The sequence below is a fragment of the Colias eurytheme genome, chromosome 23 (genome assembly GCF_061535395.1).
Source record: "Colias eurytheme isolate Ceu_HAF_F1 chromosome 23, ilColEury1 Martin Lab GWU primary, whole genome shotgun sequence".
Classification (NCBI taxonomy): domain Eukaryota; kingdom Metazoa; phylum Arthropoda; class Insecta; order Lepidoptera; family Pieridae; genus Colias; species Colias eurytheme.
This window is the reverse complement of record NC_143002.1, coordinates 6,828,414-6,851,810: the sequence shown is the minus strand read 5'-3', so window position 1 is coordinate 6,851,810 and position 23,397 is coordinate 6,828,414. Positions and strand designations below refer to the sequence as shown.

Sequence of the window (23,397 nt, the reverse complement as noted above, 5' to 3'; positions counted from 1 at the left end):
AATTTATGTACTGAATCATACTTGTCGGAAACGCATAGTTTATGACTTTTAGAGCAAAAAGTGAAAAAAGTCCAAAATTTTCGCAGTTTATCACGTGGTGCGCAGCGAGCACAACTTTTTCGAAGTTGCAAATTGGGATTTACATCACCCTAACTGATCCAAACAACATACCAAAAATTCAAATCTACATCGTGCTTTGCGAATTTAATGTTAATTTCCACTGGCCTAAAAAATAGCCGTCGCCTCGCAACCGTCTTCTTCTGGACTTATTAGATTCTTACATTTTAGCACTATTGTCAATTGTAAGTCGTGCAGTATAGTCGGGAACGAAGACACAAGCATCCTCGATACAAAAAATATACGATCAGTACGCAACATTACATACACAATACACATGCATTTTAATAATAGATTTCAAAACAGCAATACAATAATATAAGCGCGAGCAATGGAAAGACGCCGCGCTTACTCCGAAACATACACGATTAGTCCGCATGCGTACTGGCGCTGTATATTTTGGAGCGCTATTCTTACTTACTGCACTACAAAGTATACGCGAGTACTTGCGTACTGCTGTTGTATAGATTGGAAGAACTTTGTAAAAAAGTTATTTACAAACTATACGTGATTAGTTTCACACCGTTGCGTACTGGCCTTGTATAGTTTGGAAAGACGCTTATTCGAAACCAAATTGAATAAAAATATGATACATTTATTTTTGCGAAAGTATTTCATTTGGATAAGCCTTTTAAGTTTCAAGTATTAAATGAAGGATAGAAGTTAATACAAATAAGAAACTCACTTCAGGAATAGATTGTAGGCATTGTAAAGAGATGAACATAGGTACTTAATTTTTTTTGTATATTTGTAGTTGAAAGAAGGATCATCGTCTTAATTTTGTTATATATTACTTAGTAACAGCTCTAGCTAACATAAGCGTGTTTACTTCAATAAAGAGTAGTTTTGAACCTGTCTTAATACTATGGTGACAAAAATAAAACACCTCATACTTTCGTAAAATTTTATTCCTTAAAAAATACATAGTTTTACACTGAAAATAAACTCTGAACATGACGAATCTTCAAACAACCCAACAAAGGCACATGTTATGTTTGAAAATTCGTTCTATTCTTCCATAACTTCTACTTCTTTCTTTTCTTTCTTCTTCTTTTTCTTCTTTTTAGCGCTCGGCTCTTCTTGGTTCTGCTGTTCTGCTTCTTCCATAGCTAGTTTCATAACCTCAATGTTTTTCATGGGAATGTCACCGGTTTCGTAGAATTTCAGACGATCTTCAACTTGTTGACGCAGTTTTTCACCAAATACTGTTGTCTGGTTCTCTGTAAATGAAGGAAAAAGGTTACGTAGTATTTTTGTCGGATATTATGCGAGTCTTATAGATATATGAATTCATTAATTTTTTAAAGGGTTTTGAAACAAAGAAAGAACGAAAGAAAATACGTTACTTTAATCATAAATTTTCACTAATAACTAAACACTTTTAAGAACATTTTAAGTGTAAAATTATTAATTTGTTTTATTCCGACGTTTTGAACACTACAGAGAGCGTGTTCACGGGTGAAATGTATGTTTAATGAATAAACGTGTTTAAAATCCGTTAAAAAGCACGTATCTTTATCTACTCGATATGGTAAAGTTACACAGATTAGTTAAGAATATTAAGCAAGTAGTTACTGTACGTTGGCGAACTGTTATTATTGTTTTTAATATTAAAAATTGACCATTTTATAGAATGAATGCAATTTATTATTTGTTGATATATGGTGATGTTGATGGTGATATAGTGTAGCAACTGTATGCAGTTAGTATGTAAGAACATATAACGTAATTACAGTCGCATTTCTATCGCACGCTATTATTATCACAAGTCAATATACAACCTGCAATAGATCAAAACGTGCATAAATTTAATTTATATTTAAAATAGATATTAATTTAATAAAAAGCTTAATTATTTTAATGTCTGTTTGTGTCAGTTAAATTTAAAAAAAATGTATAAAAATGTATGTCCAAATATAAATTACATATAAAAAAATAGCGTGTTTGCCGCGCACACGTGTCAGAAGCGAAACTTCTTTAGCCAGATCACAGAATACATAATAGTAGCTAAACGCTACAGAACGGACACTCTCCGCCTCCCGCCAAAATTAAACTTACCTCACCCCCGCGCGATCAGACATAAAATGGGCCATATTTTTCTGCAAGGACGATACGCAACGAAGATTGACAACATTAATCAAATTGACTTAAAGTAATTATATTATTTTGGATTTGTGATTATCGTTTTTCGTAGAAAATGGTTAGATATTGTGCTGTTTACGGATGTATTTCATCAGAAAAACGCGAATTTTTTTTTACGCTAGTCACAAATGTGCCAACCATAAAGCGTTAACACACACATTTGCAGTCTCTACAGTGTGACTGTCAAAACGATCATTTTGTTTGGAGTGTCCGGGGTGTGGCCAGATTCAAAGATACCAAAATCGTCGCCTTACTATGACGTGACGGCATTGCCATGACGCGACCTTGAAATTTTTACTATCGACGCGCCTATATTGAAGTTTCACTTCAAAAAGTGTGAAATTGGAAAATTTACTAAAAAATAAAAATACAAACCAGAGAAACAATCAATCCTCGACGCTATAGAGCACTTATTGGCCAAGTATCGACTGATCCTGCCCTTGTTCTTCAGACCGGCTCGACCAATGAATGTAGAATGGTATAATAGACCATATTTGGGTGTGTTCGAACGTGTTTTTAACGCTCGGAATAGAGCTTTTTCCGCACCTGTTGATAATAAAAATAAATTGTCATAATTTTAAATTAAAAAATGATGTAAGATAGTTTGGTTTTATTTCCTTATATATAAAAATGAAACCCGTTTTCCTTGGTCACGGCATCACGCGTGAACGGGTGGACCGATTTCGATAATTCTTTTTTTATTATATTCCTTGAAGATGGTTCTTAGTTTTCTTATAAGTATTGATTCGACGCAACTGGTAATTTTATGGTAAGTAAATCGGTGAGAACACTGTCAACATATAAAGTTGTTATGAAAAGTTCTTTTTACTAAATGAGTTATTTGTATTCAAAATCTAAACATTTTAAGATTTTAGTGCAAAAAAGGAGGATGTTAAAAGTCATTGAAAAAACCGTAAGCATTTCATGAGAGAAATATTTATAAAAAGAAATTATATTCATGTACATAACATTTAAATATAAATCTGTCTGCATGAAAATTCAGTTTCCGCTATGTTTACCTAACCAAATAAACACAAGATAAAAAAAGACGTGTGGCACTCGGGGACTGCCGCGGTAAAGCTATTGCATGCTATGCCTTCAAGCCACACCTCCGCGCCCGTCCCCGTGGGGAGCGTGAGGTTTTTTCGTTACGGAATTTCTCGATTCGGTCCCCGCGCTCAAGGCCCGCGATATAAGCTATGCAATAGCTTAAAAACAATACACACCAAGAATCTGCAAAGTAGACGCAGGGTATTTAGCCAAGTTGGTGAGCGAACCAGCCTTTGATATCAGCCGAGCCCCGACCTGGTCTCCGATTAGAGTGGTCAGGTTTGGAGCCACCGAGTTCATCTTTGTGTGAAGGTACTCCGATATTTGCTTTCTGGTGACAAAAATATGATGTCAATGAAAAAATAATGTAAATTAGGTTAACCTGAATAAATTTGTATAGTCAAGATACTATGAAATTGTAATCAAAGTTATGCATTTTGTGTATAGACTACTAGCGGTCCGCCCCGGCTTCGCCCGTGGTACATATTTCGCAATAAAAGGTAGCCTATGTTCTTTCTCAGGGTCTAAAGATTGTCTGTGCCAAATTTCATCAAAATCGGTCCAGTAGTTTATGCGTGAAAACCATACATACATACACAATTACAAACCTTTCCTCTTTATAATATTATATAATAGATATAGACTATAGAATATAAACCTATTAAATATAATTTATATAAAAAAATTAAATGTAGGTCATAACCTACATTTAATTTCATACTTCACATTAAAACAGAAACAAAATTTATCTATAGTAATATTATAAAGCTGAAGAGTTCGTTTGTTTGAATGCGCTAATCTCAGGAACTACTGGTCCCATTTAAAAAATTCTTTCGGTGTTAGATAGCCTATTTATCGAAGAAGGCAGGCTATATATTATCATCACGTAAGAACAACAGGAGCGGAGCAATGCGGGTGAAACCGCGAGGCACAGGTAGTTGAAAATATATTGGGGAGATAAAGTTGTTTCAACATAAAAGTTACATATACATATACACACATTTGGTATGTATTTGTATTTCGGTTGAATTAATATAGCACGCGCTTATAACCACAAGCCATTGAACAACTTGCAATAGATCAAACGTGCATAAAATGAAACAAATAAAATATTTAATTAATTAATCTCTATTTTATTTTTACGTGATAAATTAAAAAAAAATCATAATTTCAAAAATCCTAAAGACATTTAAATCTACAAATAAAATGCACCAACCAATAAAAATATACCATCTACCACATTATTTCCAAATTAAAACAAAATTAACAAATTTTATTATTAAAAAAGCCTTTCCTTACCTGTAATTACTCAACGACACAACCCTCCCCGCAAACATTTGTATATTAATCAGGTCCACAGGCGATATATCCATTCCCATAGACATTTTAGACGCATCAATTATAGCTTGGGCCTTCTCCGAGTCCCCAAGTATATCTGTGAGGGGCTCCACTGATTCTTCGGTGAGAGATTTCCTGTCTTTAATGTATTCCGCACATTTTGTGTATAGATGGTTGTCGGGGACTATGCTGACGAGCTCTGGGAAGTGGTAGGAGTACCATTCTCTGAAATAATAATAATAATTAAAAAAAAAACACGCTTTTTATAGAAAACCGAACTAAAAAATAGAAAATTTTATCAAATTAGTGTATTGTCATCGGTCCTCAATAAATCTACAAAGTTTGAATGAAATCTGGCCGTTTAAAGTGTGTCAAAATCGCGCCCAAAGAAGTCGGTTACAAACAAACATACAGGTGAAGCTAATATAAAGCGTGTAAAAGTAAAGGTAACTGATTTTAGTTCATGAAAGTAGTTATAACAAAATAAAGATATTTTTATCTCATGGAATTGTTTTGTTGGTTGTTGTTGGTGGCGATGGTTATCAACTTCAAAATAAACAGTAATCAAGGCAAACATTTATTTATTCAGTTTATATTTTTTAGCACAGTTCAGATCGAAATTACTACAATGGTTCAAGTTATTTTTAGCATATTATGCTGTGTTTTAATGTTATAAACTACATAATATTTAACGCTTATTAAATATTATGAAACAAAAAAGAAAAGGTTCATACTTTCTTGATTTAAATGATCTAAATTAAGAACTTCAATCTTTCGTAATTTCCCTCATAGACCGGGAGATACTGACACAAAATTTCGAGTCATTTGTAACAGGATGGCGGTTCTACAGGGTTCTTAGTAAGCAATGACAAAAAGAAAAATGATGGTGTGAACGCTGGTACCGGTGGCTTAGTCGCGTGGGCGTTAGTCGAACTCGTCGGAAAATAGCGAAAGTCAAACGATTTGTAACAGTATGGCACTTATTTTTCCTGTAAGTTTGAGGATCAACTAATATAAATACAAAATTTCAAAGATGTAGGTGTTGGAAATCTTCACTTATATAAATTAATACTAAATTAATTTTTCAAGTATGACAGCACTTTTTCCCCCTACTAGAAGTATGGCAAATATAATAATGGTCACATTTTATCAAATACTCTCCAAAAATCCAAATGCAATACTGGTACAAAAAGTTTGGCGAAATAAAATTTTTTTGCAGATTTTCGGCGGTATGGCGACCATTTGGAATCGTCCGAAAAGTATGGCATGGCGATTTTCGTAAATGGCTGCACGACGATGGTTACCTGTGCAAAAGTTAGCCTGATACAAATGGTTGAATAATTGTTTTATTTAAATCAACACATTCGCGTCGGTATGGCGGGCTGTAAGTCACACCGGAAAAGTATGGCATGACACTACCGCCTACTTCTTTTTTATGGGCTATCGGTAAATTCTAAAATTTTTGTGTTACAAATCGTTTGACTTTCGCTATTTTTCCGACGAGTTCGACTAACGCCCACGCGACTAAGCCGCCGGTACCAGCGTTCACACCATCATTTTTCTTTTTGTCATTGCGTACTAAGAACCCTGTAGAACCGCCATCCTGTTACAAATGACTCGAAATTTTGTGTCAGTATCTCCCGGTCTATCAGCTCTAATGAGATTGCATATTCTATTTTCCGCCAAATTGTATTTAAGTTTTTAATTATCTAAATGTTATTATTGTGTGCATTGTACAATAAAGTGTTTTCTATGCTATTATTTATTGTAATTTTACTTCAATCTCACCTGATCCTCATAGAAAACGTGTTAACATCTTTATCAAGCTGATCCAATAGGGCAATAGACTGTATGATCATATTATCCACTCTGTGCACGTTGAACTTGACTCTCGCGCGGGAGTACGAATGGCCAAGTCCGAGTTGGGCCACGCTACATGCTTTATGTGTGAGCCCCTTGATTAGGGCGTGGAAGTGAAACTTTATACCTGTAATTGTGTTAAAATCTTACTTTAGTTAAATAAATTATTTTAAAAAGAAAAAAAAATACCTAAAAAGCAAAAATAAACAGCCATTGATACATTAATCTCATAAAACTTTGGAAGCTTAATGATAATCCATATTAATATTATAAAGCTGAAGAGTTTGTTTGTTTGAATGCGCTAATCTCGGGAACTACTGGTCCGATTTTAAAAATTCTTTAGGTGTTAGATAGGCCATTTATCGAGGAAGGCTACATATAGGCTATATATTATCACGCTAAGACCAACAGGAACAAGCCGCGGAACGCAGCTAGTATATATATTCAATTGATGCATCTATCTTATAGTTTATATCTATGTTATATTAAAAATCAGTTTGTAATGAATAAGGCAGAGCAAGAACTTTAAATAATAAAATATCCCTCAAATAAGATCAACTGAATTTCTACCCATTTACATATTAACATTAACATATAGCTACCACTAACATAAAATTTAATTTAAAAGATATATCTCTATAATCAAACCTCAATTTTTCAACAGATTACAATCTTGCAAGATAGATAATTATGTAACAACTTGGTACAGTTCGATTAAAACTTAATTGTGGTTCAGAAGTTAGTTATGAGTGCAGGTGTAATCAAGTCGATAATCCTGCTGAACCCAAAATTGCGTATCGGAACGTACGATGTATTGAGCCGCCATTAAGTTTGAATCATACTGTAACAATTTGACAAATAAATGTGTGGTTTTATGAAACCACGGTAAAAGTGAAACTTAGGCACAAAATTATCGTATTTGTACGATAATAATTATACGGTACGTACGGTCCGACCGTCACGACATGCGCTACACAGACCAAAAAGTTTGAGACGATGTAATAAAAGTTTCACTTTAAAAACTCCCTTATCTTACCTCTAATCAATTCAGGTACTGCACCAATGTGCGAGCAGGGAATCTCCAGGGCTTCGCTGATAGCTGCACCAAGCTTGGGATCCAGAACACCGAGCGTGCATTTTGATCGCTTCTTGCGTTTCGGTAACGCACCCTCGAGGAATAGGTTCAAATCTTCTGGTAGAATACCTGTGTAAATATAAAAATCTTTAATAACAGTTCTTTAAACTAAATGTGGCAAATTCTCATTTTCAAATTAAGATTTGCTTTATTTTAAATTTAATGTTTTAATTCACATTTGTCTTTTAATAACTGCATAGATTTATATAAACAAAAAATATAATTCGGGACAATAGCTGAATGGGTTCATTTAATAAAAACACTAGGCTTCTTTTTATTATAGGCCTGATGAACTTGACTAGTTGGCTGCAACATCTAAAATAAGACCTTAGAAATTATGAAACTATGAAAAAAATACACTAAGTATGTTTGCATCTTACAAAATACAAATAAATAAATAAATATTCAGGACAATTTTTCACACACGGCACGATCTGATCCCATACTAAGCATTTGCTTGTGTTATGGAAACCAGATGGCTGATAAATATACATATATAATTTTTAAATAAATACTTAATTATATAGATAATTAACACCCAGACACAGAGCAAACATCTATGTTCATCACACAAATATTTGCCCCGGGTGGGAATCGAACCCACGACCTCTGGCTTGGAAGGTAGGGCCACTACCTACCAAGCCAACCGGCCAGTCAGTATAACAGTTTCATATTAAATTACCTTCAGATATCGCATTAATGTTCTCCAAAGCCAAAATAGCCGACTTGAACGGTTGGAACGCAATCAGAGACACAACCGAGTTGAAACGCTGCAAGTCCGTTACAGACTGCTCCACTTGCGGCAAGAACGTCGCCAGCTCCTCGAACTCCGCCACGCGGAAGAGGGCGAAGCCCGCGGCGTGCTCGAAAAGCACGTACAGCTTACTCTATACGTAAATTATTGTAATTAGCCTGTAAACTAGCGTGATAAACATTCATAATGGATTGTATTTTTAATCATGCAGTCGTCTATTTGTATATATGTAGTAGTAGAATATATTATATTATATATTATGATTACAAATAAATGCTTTGCTAGTAATGTATTGAACTCTTTACATCAATATTATGTTCATTGAAGTTATTGGTATGGATTTTTGTACTTTGATATCTTTGTATTTACTATTTATGGCCAGTAAAATAAAGTGAACATCATAATTGATCTTTTCTTTCCACATAATATAAAATGTTTGCATTCCATATTTGAGGTTATAAGAGCATGTAATTAAAATAAGACATAAACATACTAAATAACAATACGAAAGATTTTTATGTTGGTTCAATGTGTGAGATATTAGTCTGTGACATTATAATTAAAATATTTACTGTAAAACATAACTAAATGCAAAACTAAATCTGGAACACCATGCCAATAATTGTATAAATTGAAAAAGGTAATATTTATATTATATAACATGTTATTCAATACATTAATAGTTCTACTTACCATTTTTAACTAATATTTGTTGTTATTTACACATTCACTATCATTTTTATTTTAAAACACGTGTATTTTGTATACCCCCGCGATTTTATCACGCAAGCGCCCCCACACCAGATAGACGCAAAGAAAAACATGTCAATTTTTTGAGGTTATGTTTTATGGATGCGTTCTGAAGTAAATAAATAAATTATTGTTCGCAATACTGATGGTATATTTTTATTATTATATTTGTTTCAGTAATAAATTATACAAGTACCTCATCATTTAATCTTTTTTTAATTAAGAATATTATAGTTAAGATGCTCTTTTAATACTATAATTATTTAATTTTGCTTTACTATGTTCTCATAAAGGTCTACCAGAATTTGATGGCATATACAGTGCGACACAAAAGAGATGAAAATAAATGAGGGCGCCACCGTCGCTCATATAGCAACACTGATACTGCGACGCAAGCGATCTTGATACTATAGAATAAAAATCCAAAAATCTATATAATATAATCTAAAATAAATACCGCGATTTAAACCGTTATAATTGTTTCATTGTAGCAATAGTGTAAAATATTTAAGACAAAAATACATTAGTATTTTAATTGACCTACCTAGGTCAAATTTTACTTAAATGTATTTGGAATTAGTTATTTTATAAAAATCGGTCAAGTGTTTAGACTGCAGAGGCGCACATAGAATCAAACATACAAACAAACAAGCATACATGCAGCTCAAACACATTACCCTCTTTCTGGGTCCGTCGGGTAGAAAAAAGCAAGGCGATTTGAAAACCACATATTTTTATTTTTTTTGTAGATAAATTTTGTACATTAATATAATTCATCAAAATTTAAATATTCTACTCCTTCAAAGGACTGATCATCAATCTGTTTCGAAGTACTGGCAAGAGGGTACGCGGCATCTTCAGTATCTGTAAATATGATACAGTAAATATGATTTTTTTTCTTATGGTTTGATTGATTAATAGATAGATAGCTGTATGAAAACAGTTATCACTATACTATGTAGTAAAATCTAAACTAGGTACTTTATTTGAGGCTGGTTGGATTGGATATAACTTCTTGACTCAAATTGTGCTGGTCGCACTATAAAAACTAGTTTTTGTTTACATACAAATAACCTCAAATTAAATTGCGAAAACGTAATAATCGCCATACATACATACATTAAACACTCGTCACTAATGGAATATTCTATTTTACGTAGTACTGAGCAAAAATAAATGGAATCTCACCGGTATATTCTGATGTACGTTTGTAAACGTTTTCCAAATCAGTCAATAAATTTCCAGCTTGAAATTCGGACAAACACCGAATAAAAACTTTATACACCACATCACGGACACCGCTACGTTTAACCTTTTTCATGATGACTCCTTTTTTATTTAAATTTCTTGTTCTAAATAACAATTTTATCTCAATAATTCTCCACTTCACGAAAAAAACAAAAAAATTTTATTCAACTTGACAGCTACATTGCCAATTCAGGGTTGCCAGGTAATGAAAAACGAATTAGTTCCAAAATAATTAATTTCATCTCTTTTATGTCGTACTATATCTCGGAGCAATAATTAACAAGCGGCTTGTTAATTGCTCCGAGGCATATATATAAATTTAAAAAATAAAACATTTTCATGTGGCAACTTTATTTGACAACTATCAAATTGGTTGTCAAATTATTTGTGTTGATCATTAATTTTTAGGATTTTGTCTTCAAAATCTTCGAAATGTCGATAAAACCGCTGCAGCTGCGATCACAAGCAAGAGGTGTTGTTTACAATTGTATAGAAAAATATTCCATGAAGAAGGGTCAAACACATCACAATTTTCAATTTTAAAGCGCGTGAAACATTTTATTGCTTAGTTGGACTTACCCGTTTTGATACTTTAAATTAAAAATGTTATAAATAGGGAACTAGTATAATATTGTTAGTTGATTAAAATATAATTTTATGAAAACTTATTACAGGAGTTTCCAATTCGGCTATTTGTCAAGACCAAGGTGTACAAGTCAATTTTATAATTATGTGTTAATACTTACGAAAATAAACATGATTTTATTTTATTATTGTTTTATTTTATAAAAAATTATAAATAATCGTTAAATATAGTAAATAAGTTTTGATCTGCATTATCATTACATCCACATTTTCACATGCCATAATGATATATATTCAAATATAGGTATGTGTAGACCGCCTCCTTGGTACAGTAGTTGACGCGTGAGCGTAGAACCGAGGGGTCCTGGGTTCGATTCCCGGTGGAAACGAAAAAAAAATGTCTCGGTCTGGCAGGACACAGAAGGCTGATCACCTACTTGTCCCTAAAGAAAATCGATCAGTGAAACAGATGTTTGAATAATGCATCTGCCCCCTACCCCACTACGGGGACACGGGACTTCACTATAGGTATGTGTAAATACATAATATTATGTATTACCTTTAGAAAAGTAATATGTATATTATACATGTGATAAGTACCTACATAATATTACGTGGATATCTCATTATTAAATACAGTATTATCCACTTGTATAATGTGACTAATGATATTGAGACAATAAAAAATAAGCAGTATCAAGATCGTTCAGTCCATTTTCCCTAGGGTTGCACACTCAAAATTTTGATTTCCCTAATTGCCATCAGATTATGGTTTACCTATAACCATGTTATATTAATTTTTCAAATTTATTACCGTTCTGATAGTCTTCTAGTCAATCAAAAATTCAAAAATATTTTTTTTTATTGCCAATTAATCGCAATTTAAACCAAAATATGCAAAATATAGGTAATACAGAAATCTAATTATTACAATATTATCTGTGAAGTGTGAAGCGTCAAGCGCTTGTCAAGCGTGATCCTTGATTATTCAACGGTCATGTCAGATTTGAATTTGTTATTGCTACGTTATTTATTGCCACAATTTCATTTATTGTTTCGAAGTCAGTTTTGATCTGAATAAATTTTATTTATTAACCACGCAGTGAAATTTCCCAAATAATTTCGAAAGGAACACCTAAAAGATGTCTGCAATAGTGATTCAACGTGAACTTGTTGTGAGATTTAAGAAGGAAACGCTACTGAATATTGGATTACTGAGTAAGCTTCAACCGATGCCGCCTGAGCTTTCACGTCTCATATTCAAGGAAAATGCAATGGACAAGCCTACTCAGAATCTATTTAACCACCTATCATACTACTTGGTGTCGATTATAGATGTACAAGTTGCCTCGACCTTTTCATGGCCTCTTTACGATACGAAGACAGAAAGAGCGTATCGAAATGAATTGTATACTTTTATAAGTGATTATAGTAGTAAAGGAATGCTTTCACCAGTGATGTCTTCCTATTTAGTGAACCCTAGTTGTTACAAAGTGACTGTGCTAATATTTCAAATGTCGCAGTTGGCGGTAAAGAAAGTATTGTTTTTAAAAATGCGTAAGGATTCACATAAAAAGTTATACGAGGAAATGACAGAGAAATATGAATCCAAGCAAAAAGACGGTTTTCTTGAAGCCATTAATAAAGAGACAGAAGCTATGCGCAGTAAGTTTTCAAACTATTTATGTAAGCGTCAAATTATAGAAAAAATTGCTGAAAAACTTCGTAAGCGAATACTAGAAATGGAAGACAAAATAAAAAAATTGAATGCCCAAAAATATATCAATGATTTGGTAGATGGATTTGTATCACAACAAGGTTTAGACAATATTGCTAAAGAAGATGCATTAAAAGTTAAAAATGTGTATGAGCAACCACAATTCTTTGAAAACTGGTTGAGCTATGTTGACTCAGATGTAAATAGAATGCAAAATGAGTGGGACACTAAAGTAACTCCATTCCTAAACACAAGTAAGAATACCTCGGAATATACGAAAGCTTTAATTATGAGATACACAGGTCAAATGGAGAGAAGCACATATATGATAGAGTATAACGCTAAAACTGACAAAATTTGCACCAACGATCTACAAAGCCAAGTAAATAGTGAGCAAAAGTATATACTAAGAAATATAGAAAGGGATGGAAAGTTGAATTTTCCGAATCTAATTCGAGCATTTGTTATTTCTATTTGTTTTATATTAAGGAACTATGATGTTGGAGATCAGATATATAAATATAATGATTACTTACAAGGTGGGAGGAATAAATATAATGAAATTGTCAGTATGATGCGGGTACTGTTGAATAGGATATTGAGTGCTGAAGCTAAATTGCAGGTAATTACATTTTAAAGAGCTTATTTGCATAAAAGTTGTTCTATCATCAAATAATTTTCTTGTATGAAGTAACGCATCAGTTTTTGTGAATGCTTTATGTTGAGTGTTGTTAAAGTATAAATAATAATGTATAATCTTATATATAAAATTCTCGTGTCACAATGTTAGTCTGCATACTCCTCCGAAACGGGTGGACCGATTCTCATGAAATTTTCTGTGCATATCGGGTAAGTCTGAGAATCGGCCAACATCTATTTCTCATATGTACCACGGGCGAAGACGGGGCGGACCGCTAGTAATGTATAATATTATGACTTTACCACTTTTTAAGTCTTTTAAACAAATAGGAATGTGTAATCATGATATGTATATGCATTATTGCCATTGTCTCTTGATCCTATTCTGACATTTATTATATTTAAGTTATTTAAATAATTAAGCGCTGACTTTTCAATCGTTGGTTAAGACTTATTCATCGAATAACATATTAAACTACCATTTCAAAAGTGTATTCTAATTGTCTGTATTTGACAGTTTACAGGTGACATTTTAAAATGTTCGTGTAATACTTTATTAGACGGATAAATTTTAATAACACAAAATGCCTTTTGTTTTACAGATAAGTCCCTTGCCAGTGAACAGGTCATTGCCACTGAGAAAATACACACATATACCACACATGCCAGATTTATCGGACCTGAAAAATAAAGATCACATCCAAGCTCTATTCGATTCATTCACTCCCCTGGCATTCTCAAAACAAAAGTTCAACCTACTAAGGAATGATAACAGAAGTTTTAGCAAACCATTCCCTAAATCCCTTATTACTCCCTTCTATCATGTACCAAGGGATGACTTTATGAAAAGCATTATTTCATATAATGTTAACACATATGACCATTTAAGTGTAAGCCGAAACAGTCACAACGTATCAGTGATGTCACAAATGAAAGGGAATGAAACGATTGCAGAATGTGCTTCAGGATTTACAAGACAGCAAATACAAAGGCTCCTCTCAACGAAAAAGACAAGTAGCTCGAAAAAGTACAAATATAACACTGAACGACCTGATATTAATATCAAAAAGGGTGGCCTGTTTAACGAATCGTCATCATCAGTTCAAAGTAATGGTCTAACAAGAAGTTATTCTTCACCAAATTTGTACGAAAATAGACCGAAGAAAGTCATGTCTAGAGGGAAAGGCAGAAAATTATCTATAATGAAAGAAGATAGTCCGTTTGAAGTGTCCGGTATATCTGCGCTAGATAACGACAGCAATTTTAGTACAATGGGACTTGCTAATGCGGAAAGTTCGAGAAAGTATTCTAATTCGCCAACATTACCCACCATTATCATTACTAGTGATGTTGAGAATAGAATAAATAACGTCCTCAAGGGATTAGACGCAAGCAAAGATGTAGAAACAAGCAACTTTTCAAATATATCAGAGAGGAAGAGCATAGAAACACAGAAAATAGACACGCCAAAAACGAACACGCAACTAATAAAGAAAACAAGTTCTATAGAAAAAATTATCAACCGCTTCAAGAGAGTGCGGGCGAGCGTGATGCCGGAAAAAGAAGATATCATCACAATAAAGGAAGAGAAACATGAAAAAACAGATCACGTTACAAGCCGAGTGCTTCTACCAGATTTATTAAGTCCTAGTTTTTCACAGTTGAGCGCAAATTCAGATTTTATCGACGAAATACTAATGGATGATAAAGTATATAGAAATCCTAGAGAGAGTCTGGGCACAGCGTTGGGTGTCGACCAAACGTTTTTAGATCAATTCGATTTAATAGACTGATATTTATTGTATAATTAATAACTTTTAGTATAGATTAGCTGTTTTATGGTGAAAATATGACTTAGAAGATAAATGTATGGTTTTCTCTTGTTAAATATTAAAAAAAAAATGCTGAAGTGGATTCAAAATTTTACTATTTATTGTGATAAAATTAACTACTGTGTTCTAACTCAAAAAAATTTAACTTGTTGACACACTCATTCTTTCTTTTACTAACTCATAACATAAACTGTAACTCATTAATGTGCAAAATCCTTTCTTATTATGTAATATAATATGCAATATGTAAAAATTAATTTAAAATATTGTCATTTATAAGATACAAGAAATCAATAAACATTTATCTTCTAAGTTATATTGTGAATAGTTCTAAAACAAGGTCTTTATCTCTAACAATTATTGTGCTATTTTAATAAAGGTTAGTATTATGTGTATTATTAATTAAAAATAAATCCATTTATGCCTAATGATTGTTTTACTGCGAAAACACCCTTGTTCCTAAATATATCGGAAAAAAATGGTTGTAGAAACAAGGTGTACTCAGTTGTCTATATTTTTATTTAAAAAATACAAAAATAAATTAAAATACAACTCTATACATTGTCCAGTAAAACATTAAACATTTGTGCTTTAATACATTGTTGATATATCTTAGTTAAATTATATTAATATACGCATTGTACTCTCGATACAAAAATACTTAAATTCTAGGATCATTTTCTTCCAAATGCACAAGTTTTTCTGAAATCTCCCAGAATTTCCTCGCTTTACCCATATCGCTGGCTGAATCGGAAACTGTACTTTCCTGACAGTCAGAAAAGTATTGCCCGGTAGTTTTTCCCAATTTTTCGTCAACCGCCAACATTATTGTAGTCTGGCAACCCTGTTCCGGAGTCTTGAAGAAGCCCTTTATAATCAAATTTAAGCCCCAGCTAAGAGGAGCGGGTACAGAGCTCCAAATTCCTGTATCAATTAAGCCAGGGTGCAGACAATTTGCAGTCACCCCTGTGCCTTCAAGGCGTCGCGCCAATTCCTTAGTAAAAAGAATATTGGCTTCCTTTGACACGTAATACAGGTAGCCAGGGAAGGTTTCCAATGGGTTTGGGTTGTCTAAATTAAGTCTAGCTAGTCTGTAGAGAGAAGACGCGACAACTACAATTCTTGACGGAGAACTCTTTTTCAGCAATTTAATTAGAAGATGTGTGAGCAAGAACGGGCCGTAGTGATTAGTGGCCATCGTCATTTCAAGACCGTCTTCCGTTTTCTTCTTTGTGAACGAATTCGCGTAGCCCGCGTTGTGGATCAAAACGTCGAGTTTTTGTTCGCTTTTGTTGATATCTTCAGCAAAAGCGCGTATCGACGTAAATGATGACAGATCCAGTTTTTTAACTATAACCTTCTCGTTGTCCGTTTCCTTGATGATTTCATCTGGAAAATAGAATAATGTACGTTCACAAGATATTCACGTAGTTCAGGTAGGTACTGTAGACTGTAGGTACTGCTTTTCACGAAGAAAAAAAAAACATAGGTAAGTAACTAGGCAGTTAATTTAAATAATCCTTTCCAATGTAACTATTCAGAAAAAATGTTGTGTGGTTTTATGAAACCACGGTAAAAGTGAAACTGTTCGAACGGTTCCGAACACTGCTTTGTGTAGCGCATGTCGCGTGCCGAGTAGGTATACCTACTCGGCAGCAGCGATACACGCGACATGCGCTACACAGACCAAAAAGTTTGAGACGATGTAATAAAAGTTTCACTTTAAAATATTTTATATTTGACAACTGTCCATTATTCAGGGAATAAGGAAATAGCTAGATAATGTAACCTAATAATTATTATTGTTTCAAATATGTACTAGTGACCCAAAATACATAATAGGTAATTTATGTTTATACCTACATGTATTGTAATCTTAAATCATTATTAATTCAAACCATTCAAACTCTATAGTCCATGCAACTTTATTATCCTATTAATATTATAAAGGCGAAAGTTTGTAAGGATGTATGGATGTATGGATGTATGGATGTATGGATGTATGGATGTTTGTTAATCTTTCACGTAAAAACTACTGAACCGATTACAATGAAATTTAGCACACATATAGAGGGTAACTTGGATTAACACATAGGATAGGTTTTATCCCGGAAATCCCACGGGAACGGGAACTATGCGGGTTTTCCTTTGAAAACGCGGGCGAAGCCGCGGGCGGAAATCTAGTATTTTCATAATGGAAATAATTTAGTACCTACTCACTTAGCAGTTTATTTTATTTTTCCCTAAACGTATTGAATAAGTTGATACAGTGCCTCATTAGTGTGTGCACATCGCATGCATAATGGATATTTAAAATTGTTAAATAAATAAAGTGACATTATTTACAAACAAATTAAAGACAACAAAAATTATAGAGTAACCAATTAATAATTGTAATTTGTAGGTAAAAGTTAAAGTAGGTACTCAAAAGAACCATAAAAACCTCACACTGAATGTTTCACATTAAGATAAAATGAGATACAAAGAAACTATTAAGTACATCTATTTGAATATTAGTTACCTTTAATTTTCTCAGCTAGTTCCAAATTTCGACACGCCATTATAACTTTCGCGCCTCTTTTCGCAAGTTCCCGCGCTGTCTCCTTCCCGATACCGCTGGTGCATCCCGTCACAATGACGGTCTTTCCGTCCATTCTGGTCTTCTCACGATACATTCCGCAGGTCAATTGGGCGTAAAGACGCACAAGGAATAGAATAACCAGTAGACCGAGTACGACGATGGCGCCCAGAAGAATTACGATTGGAAATATCCAGAATATGTAATCCGACTTCAGCGCGTCTGATACGAACATTTCTGAAAAAAATAAGATTAAATTATAAGTTTAAGTAAGCAGAAGTTAACAAGAGACCATATTTTTGTAAGGAACTTTGAAAATAATTAGACGAATATTATGACTTGTAAGCTTTACGAGAAAAAAAACTAAATTCAAAAGATCTGTAAAAATCACTCTCAAAATAATAATGCAGCTTTTTATGAGTGAAACAATTTAAGTTCACGTCGGTTCAATATGTTGGTTTTCCCAATCTTCTTTATAGCCTGTACGAGTTTTTCTACTAACATGTCGTGTGCATAATAACAACAAAGCAATCAAGCTTTTGCCGATTATTATTTTTTTATGAATTTGATTATTATTTTTTTAGGTATTCCACTTCAGTTTAAGGAAGGAAATATTTTATAATTATTATATTATTGGTAGGTTCTTCCCCTCGATGCGGATTATATTGCAAAATTTGTAGTTTATTATGAATCGATATTCGATTAATAGCTTTTTAATATTATTGTACGTAGCCTGTAGTAATACTTATATCCATACTAATATTATAAATGCGAAAGTAACTCTGTCTGTCTGTCTGTTACTTAATCACGCCTAAACTACTGAACCAATTTGCATGAAATTTGGTATAGAGATATTTTGATACCCGAGAAAGGACATAGGCTACTTTTTATCCCAGGACATAAGGTTTTATCCCGGAAATCCCACGGGAACGGGAACTATGCGGGTTTTTCTTTGACTGCGCGAGCGAAGCCGCGGGTGGAAAGCTAGTAGTTAATAAGTTTATAATTCCTATAGCAGATACGTTTCGACTCCAATTTATAAAAAAGTTAATACATGTGACAACTGAGAATCAAGTTTAAATATTTGTTAGAGCTCGTTACCAAGAATCTCCTAACCGCTCAAATCCCTTATTTAGGTATCACCGTACAGACTGAAAATATTTCCATAAAAAAAAAGCCTTAAAATGCAATTCTTATTCGAATTACAATGAAGAAAACGAGTTCTCAAACATGATAAATACATCTAACAAAACATTTTATTTAATATTGGTTATTTGTATTTAATTAAAATACATGCACATTTATTAAAATTATAATTGGTTCCTAACATATTATTCTAACTACTTACACATTTAAGTAAAACACAAATATCACACACTACACAAACCAAAAACGTTGTCTATTTATAAGCATTTTCAACAAAGAACTGTGATATAAAACCACTTAGTAAATGACTAATGTTAAAACAAATGCCGTAAAATCAATTTAAATATTGGTTCAATGTAATTAGTCCGCGTTACGACACGATTCAACAATTGACAATCGAATTAAGAAAGATGTCATCATTTGCAATGACTTAGAAATTAATTGTTATTTTTTCGACGTTTTTTTTTCTTTGGTCCCAAATGGTTCACGATTCGTAGCTATGTTGATATTGTTGCTTTTTCTTATTTATAAAACATTGAATAAATTAGCAATTAAGATTTGGTTATGATTGGATAAATTCTAAATCCGAAATCCTAAGCCTGTGCAAATATAAGAAAATAGCTGACTAGTCTGGATTCTGCTCGATTTGAAAAATAAAACCTGTCACACAGGAAAAATGTAGCTTTCTACTGGTGAAATATTTACGATTCGATTAAGATTTGAGTGCATCCAGTACATAAAAGTTCCTAAGTTTTAACAAGACTTCGAAATAAAGAATACTTAGGAATAGAGAAGATATTATTATCACGAAACGACAACCAAAGGATTCTAATTTGTTTAATTCTCCTACCTAACTAGTTAATGAATTATCTAGGAGTATTTCTATTAAGAGTAATTCGTAATAATAAGTTAAATAAAGTTGATCAAGAAGAGAAAGGCTTTGGAAAGTTTAGAAAACCGTGAGTTTGTAAAATTACCAGACCACAAAGATTTTATTTATAATCATTAGATATCGTTTTTAAAAACCGTAATTATTTATGAATGTACTGTAAGTTATTACCGTTCATTTATGTATATAATGACATGGTAGGTGCAAAGCTTGTAGCTTTTATTTGATTTTCGTGATATTATGAGAAATTCTAATAAAAATGTAAGCTGGAAGAAGAGAGGCTTCCTAAGATGGTACATAATTATTTTAGTGTAGGTAGCTGTTCTGTCCCCAAGGTTAATAATAAAACAATTATATGTATAAAATGCCGATCACGTACTACACTAATAAGAAGTAAAACACGTGCCTATAAAAACCGAAAAAATGTCTCTATGATTTACCTTCTTAGGCAAGTCATTTCGATTCGGTAAAAAAGATATTACAAATAATAAATTCGAAAGAAAGCCTATGACGAAATATACCAAACCCATAATTTTTAATAACTACATATTGCAATAGCCAATAGGATAGTCTGTGGTATTGAATGAAATCAAAGGCTAGCGAAAGTCACAGAATAGAAATGGAAAGTTGATTTGGAAGTATTTAATATTCTACAACTATAATACTTAATGTGTCTATGTGTGGATCTAAGGCTGACCAAATATTATATAATATTTAATAATTCCTTCTAGGTATAATTTATCGATAAATTAATATTGTTTTGGCATTAAAATATAATTTAAAATTACAATTTAATTTATTATGTATAAAAATATTAAGCTAGTTGGTTACTTACATTATATAGATACAAAATATTTATTTAATTCAACAAAAATATTTAATAGAAGAAAATAATAATGTTTCGACTTTCGACTAGTAATCTCTGTAATTCTCATCAAGATCTATTCAGCCGTTTTCACGTGATTGGGTGTCAGGAAAGCTTAATTTATAATGTTACTTTTAAACTGTTTCAGTTTATGTTTACATTCTTATCTATTGAGATACCTACAATTTACATAATATTGTCATTATTATGTAAATTGTTATGAGATGACCCGTAGGTAGGTATGATTCTTGGAATTCTTAGGACATGGGAATACCCGGATGTCGAATGTCATTGATTATATTTTGATAACATTATAATTTTGAAAACTTTATTAACATTATTTATAAACTAAAAAATGATATGTTACAAAATAACTATAACTAATAAGTTTTTTACAAATTTTTAAGCCATAAAAAATTGAGCGAAATTATTTTTTTTTCAATCACAAATAAAGCATCCTGTATAAATTATCAAGACTACATCTTACGAGTAATAATAAAAGAAAGTAACTCACTATTTATCAACAGATTTCACTTCCAAGTTCCACGTGCAAACTTTCTGAGATTTTAACAGAAACTGTCTTTCGAGGTGTAGGTTACACTGGTCGACGAAGCCTTACAAAATAAAACATAATATTTAAACACCCAAAAATAAACCTTATTCGAATGCGATAAGCGTCGATATAGCTGTACGAGAATGTGGTTTGAAAAGCAACATTTTTGTATCCGTGTGATTTACGAAAAACGACTCTATGAATAAGGGTCACGGTTTGATTTAATTTATTTTTCGATTTAGGTTTTAATGCTTTTTTAACAAAACATTATTAAGTAACTACTAATGTACAAATTGTTAGTTCAACAAAACTTAAGTTGACATGAAATAGTTGAATAAAGGTTGAATATTTTATGATTTATGGTAGAAGCAGATGTTTTTGCTCGTCATAACTACTGTAATTAAAAATGATGGTTCATCAGTTTTTTTAACGGTGATTAAGTTTGTAGGTATACTTACCTATTTGAATGCATTATTTTGAATGTATGTTCAGAATCTTGCGACATGGCATGTATCTGTGACAGTAAAGGTGGAGCATTTTTGTCTGTTTCATATTTTTAAGATGGTTGGTGACATCATTTTTTGTTCTTTTGTATGTACTATGTACCACATAATGTGACCACATCAGATAGTGATGTAATTTTTTTGTATCCACTGAGAATCAAATCTTGGTGTGGTTATGCTCAAACAATAACCACTGCTAGTGAGTTAAACAGTCCTCTGTTACATACATTAGTTACAATGTTAATAAGAATAAATCTATGAAACTCAAACATACAAATCCCTCCAGTATTTTGTATAGAAGGACTTTTTAAGCAAAATTTTAGCACCTGATGAAAATAATCAGCAAGCGAAATTTCACTGGCCATAATCAAAACAAGTTGCATAAGATGTGATTACCGTTGAACATAAGTGCATCTCGAAATTGTTGAACATAACTCATAGTATCTTTCGAAGCTTTCTATAAAGATGTTCTGCAGCATTGCATAACACTGTCCGTATAAGATAAGTTGTCGTAAGTCAATAATTTCCTTTTGTATTCTTCAAGTCATATAATTTTATTAATAAATTAATTCGAAAGTTTGTTTGGTAGGAATTTGGATTATTTGTTGATCTTTGGCTGAAAATTATAATAGTTCATTAGGAATTAAGTTAGGAATATCAAATACATTCATTCATGGATTTTAATCCTCATTATTACATATTTTCAATTCTTTAAGGATTTACCTAATATCGGTGTTTATACTTATATATTAACTTATTTCAAATAAATAATAAACGAATAGGTAATTGCTACTAGGAATAAAGCAGATCGTGAGTCAATTATCATTTTATCAATCATCGATTTAAGTAGTTACATCATACATATACATATACTATTTTGTATTCTATAGTCAGTTTTAAAACAGCTAGTAATTCTCATATAGGAAACAACGCAAAGTTGTCATTCGTTATTTAAGAGTAGAAAACTGTTTACAATATTGTGTTTGCCGGCTTAGCGGTCACTGACTTTGAAGGTTACTTAGGGCGGAGGCACACGATGCGTTGCGGCGGCGGTGCGGCGCCGGAGCGGTGTCGCTGCGTCGTCTTACATAGAAATATCTGTGGCATGTCACACGATGCGCTCCGGCGCCGCACCGGACTTGTAACCACCAAGACGAGGCGGGGAGGGGTGAATGCGGTGCGACGTCGGAGCGGCACCGCTCAGTTGTTTTGCATCACAAGGAAGGACACGCTGTGCAACGCTGCTACGACGCCGCTGCGACATAAAAACGTTACGGCGCCGCACCGCTCGTGTGCCCACTGACACGGTGAAATCTTTGCGGTGCGGCGCCGCAACGCATCGTGTGCCCCCGCTCTTAGAGCATTAAACCAACGAAGGTTACATCGGCTATACTAACATTTTCTTGTTCGTTTGTTTGTACTAAATAAAGACCGGAACTATTGAATCAATTTGGTAAAGTCTTTCACCAGTGAGCTACAACATTCCTAAACGACACGAGTTATTTCAATAGTTGGGAATCGTAGAGTTAGACTTTTTTATCATTTTTTAGGCAGAGTAAGAAAAGAAACAGGCGAAATGGTCATTACCGTCCACATATTCAAGCATATAAAATAAGTACTTATTGCGAATGCTTTGCCGGAATTAGTGGACATGTAGTTATTTTTCTTGAAGGTCCATTATCGTAATTGTTTCAGA

At 32.9% G+C, this 23,397-nt stretch overlaps 3 protein-coding genes across 4 annotated transcripts; 1 reads left to right on the top strand and 2 right to left on the bottom strand.

Moving 5' to 3' along the window:
• Positions 1-1,007: 1,007 nt before the first annotated feature.
• Positions 1,008-9,217, bottom strand: Nop56 (Nop56 ribonucleoprotein). The gene is made up of 8 exons (XM_090115531.1): positions 9,090-9,217; positions 8,325-8,529; positions 7,544-7,711; positions 6,436-6,634; positions 4,609-4,872; positions 3,486-3,640; positions 2,635-2,805; positions 1,008-1,337 (listed from the first exon to the last, which is right to left on the bottom strand). The coding sequence occupies exons 1-8, from the start codon at positions 9,090-9,092 to the stop codon at positions 1,126-1,128; spliced, it is 1,377 nt and encodes a 458-aa protein (XP_089971657.1). The 5' UTR covers positions 9,093-9,217; the 3' UTR covers positions 1,008-1,125.
• Positions 9,218-11,951: 2,734 nt separating this feature from the next.
• Positions 11,952-15,164, top strand: LOC149898371 (uncharacterized). Its single transcript, XM_090115424.1, has 2 exons — positions 11,952-13,318; positions 13,938-15,164. The coding sequence occupies exons 1-2, from the start codon at positions 12,122-12,124 to the stop codon at positions 15,126-15,128; spliced, it is 2,388 nt and encodes a 795-aa protein (XP_089971550.1). The 5' UTR covers positions 11,952-12,121; the 3' UTR covers positions 15,129-15,164.
• Positions 15,165-15,665: 501 nt separating this feature from the next.
• LOC149898370 (retinol dehydrogenase 14) lies at positions 15,666-21,231 on the bottom strand. 2 transcript variants are annotated; one of them, XM_090115603.1, is made up of 3 exons: positions 21,160-21,231; positions 17,689-17,982; positions 15,666-16,556 (listed from the first exon to the last, which is right to left on the bottom strand). In XM_090115603.1, exons 2-3 carry the CDS (start codon positions 17,978-17,980, stop codon positions 15,829-15,831), a joined length of 1,020 nt encoding a protein of 339 aa, XP_089971729.1. In that variant the 5' UTR covers positions 17,981-17,982; positions 21,160-21,231; the 3' UTR covers positions 15,666-15,828. The 2 variants fall into 2 exon arrangements, with proteins under 2 accessions (XP_089971729.1, XP_089971731.1); XM_090115605.1 differs by lacking the exon at positions 21,160-21,231 and adding an exon at positions 19,094-19,177.
• Between the last annotated feature and the right edge of the window lie 2,166 nt (positions 21,232-23,397).

What these genes read in the sequence shown, in the direction of transcription:
- Nop56 (XM_090115531.1), bottom strand. An exon ending in ACGTTTTCTATGAGGATCAG is followed by an intron (nt 4,873 to 6,435) that starts GTGAGATTGAAG and finishes TTATTATTTCAG; the next exon opens with AGAATGGTACTCCTACCACT. An exon ending in GAGGATTGATTGTTTCTCTG is followed by an intron (nt 1,338 to 2,634) that starts GTTTGTATTTTT and finishes CTTCATTTACAG; the next exon opens with AGAACCAGACAACAGTATTT.
- LOC149898370 (XM_090115603.1), bottom strand. Translation starts at nt 17,980, where the DNA reads ATGTTCGTATCAGACGCGCTGAAGTCGGATTACATATTCTGGATATTT. An exon ending in ACTAGCTGAGAAAATTAAAG is followed by an intron (nt 16,557 to 17,688) that starts GTAACTAATATT and finishes TCTATTTTCCAG; the next exon opens with ATGAAATCATCAAGGAAACG.
- LOC149898371 (XM_090115424.1), top strand. Translation starts at nt 12,122, where the DNA reads ATGTCTGCAATAGTGATTCAACGTGAACTTGTTGTGAGATTTAAGAAG. An exon ending in GTGCTGAAGCTAAATTGCAG is followed by an intron (nt 13,319 to 13,937) that starts GTAATTACATTT and finishes TTTGTTTTACAG; the next exon opens with ATAAGTCCCTTGCCAGTGAA.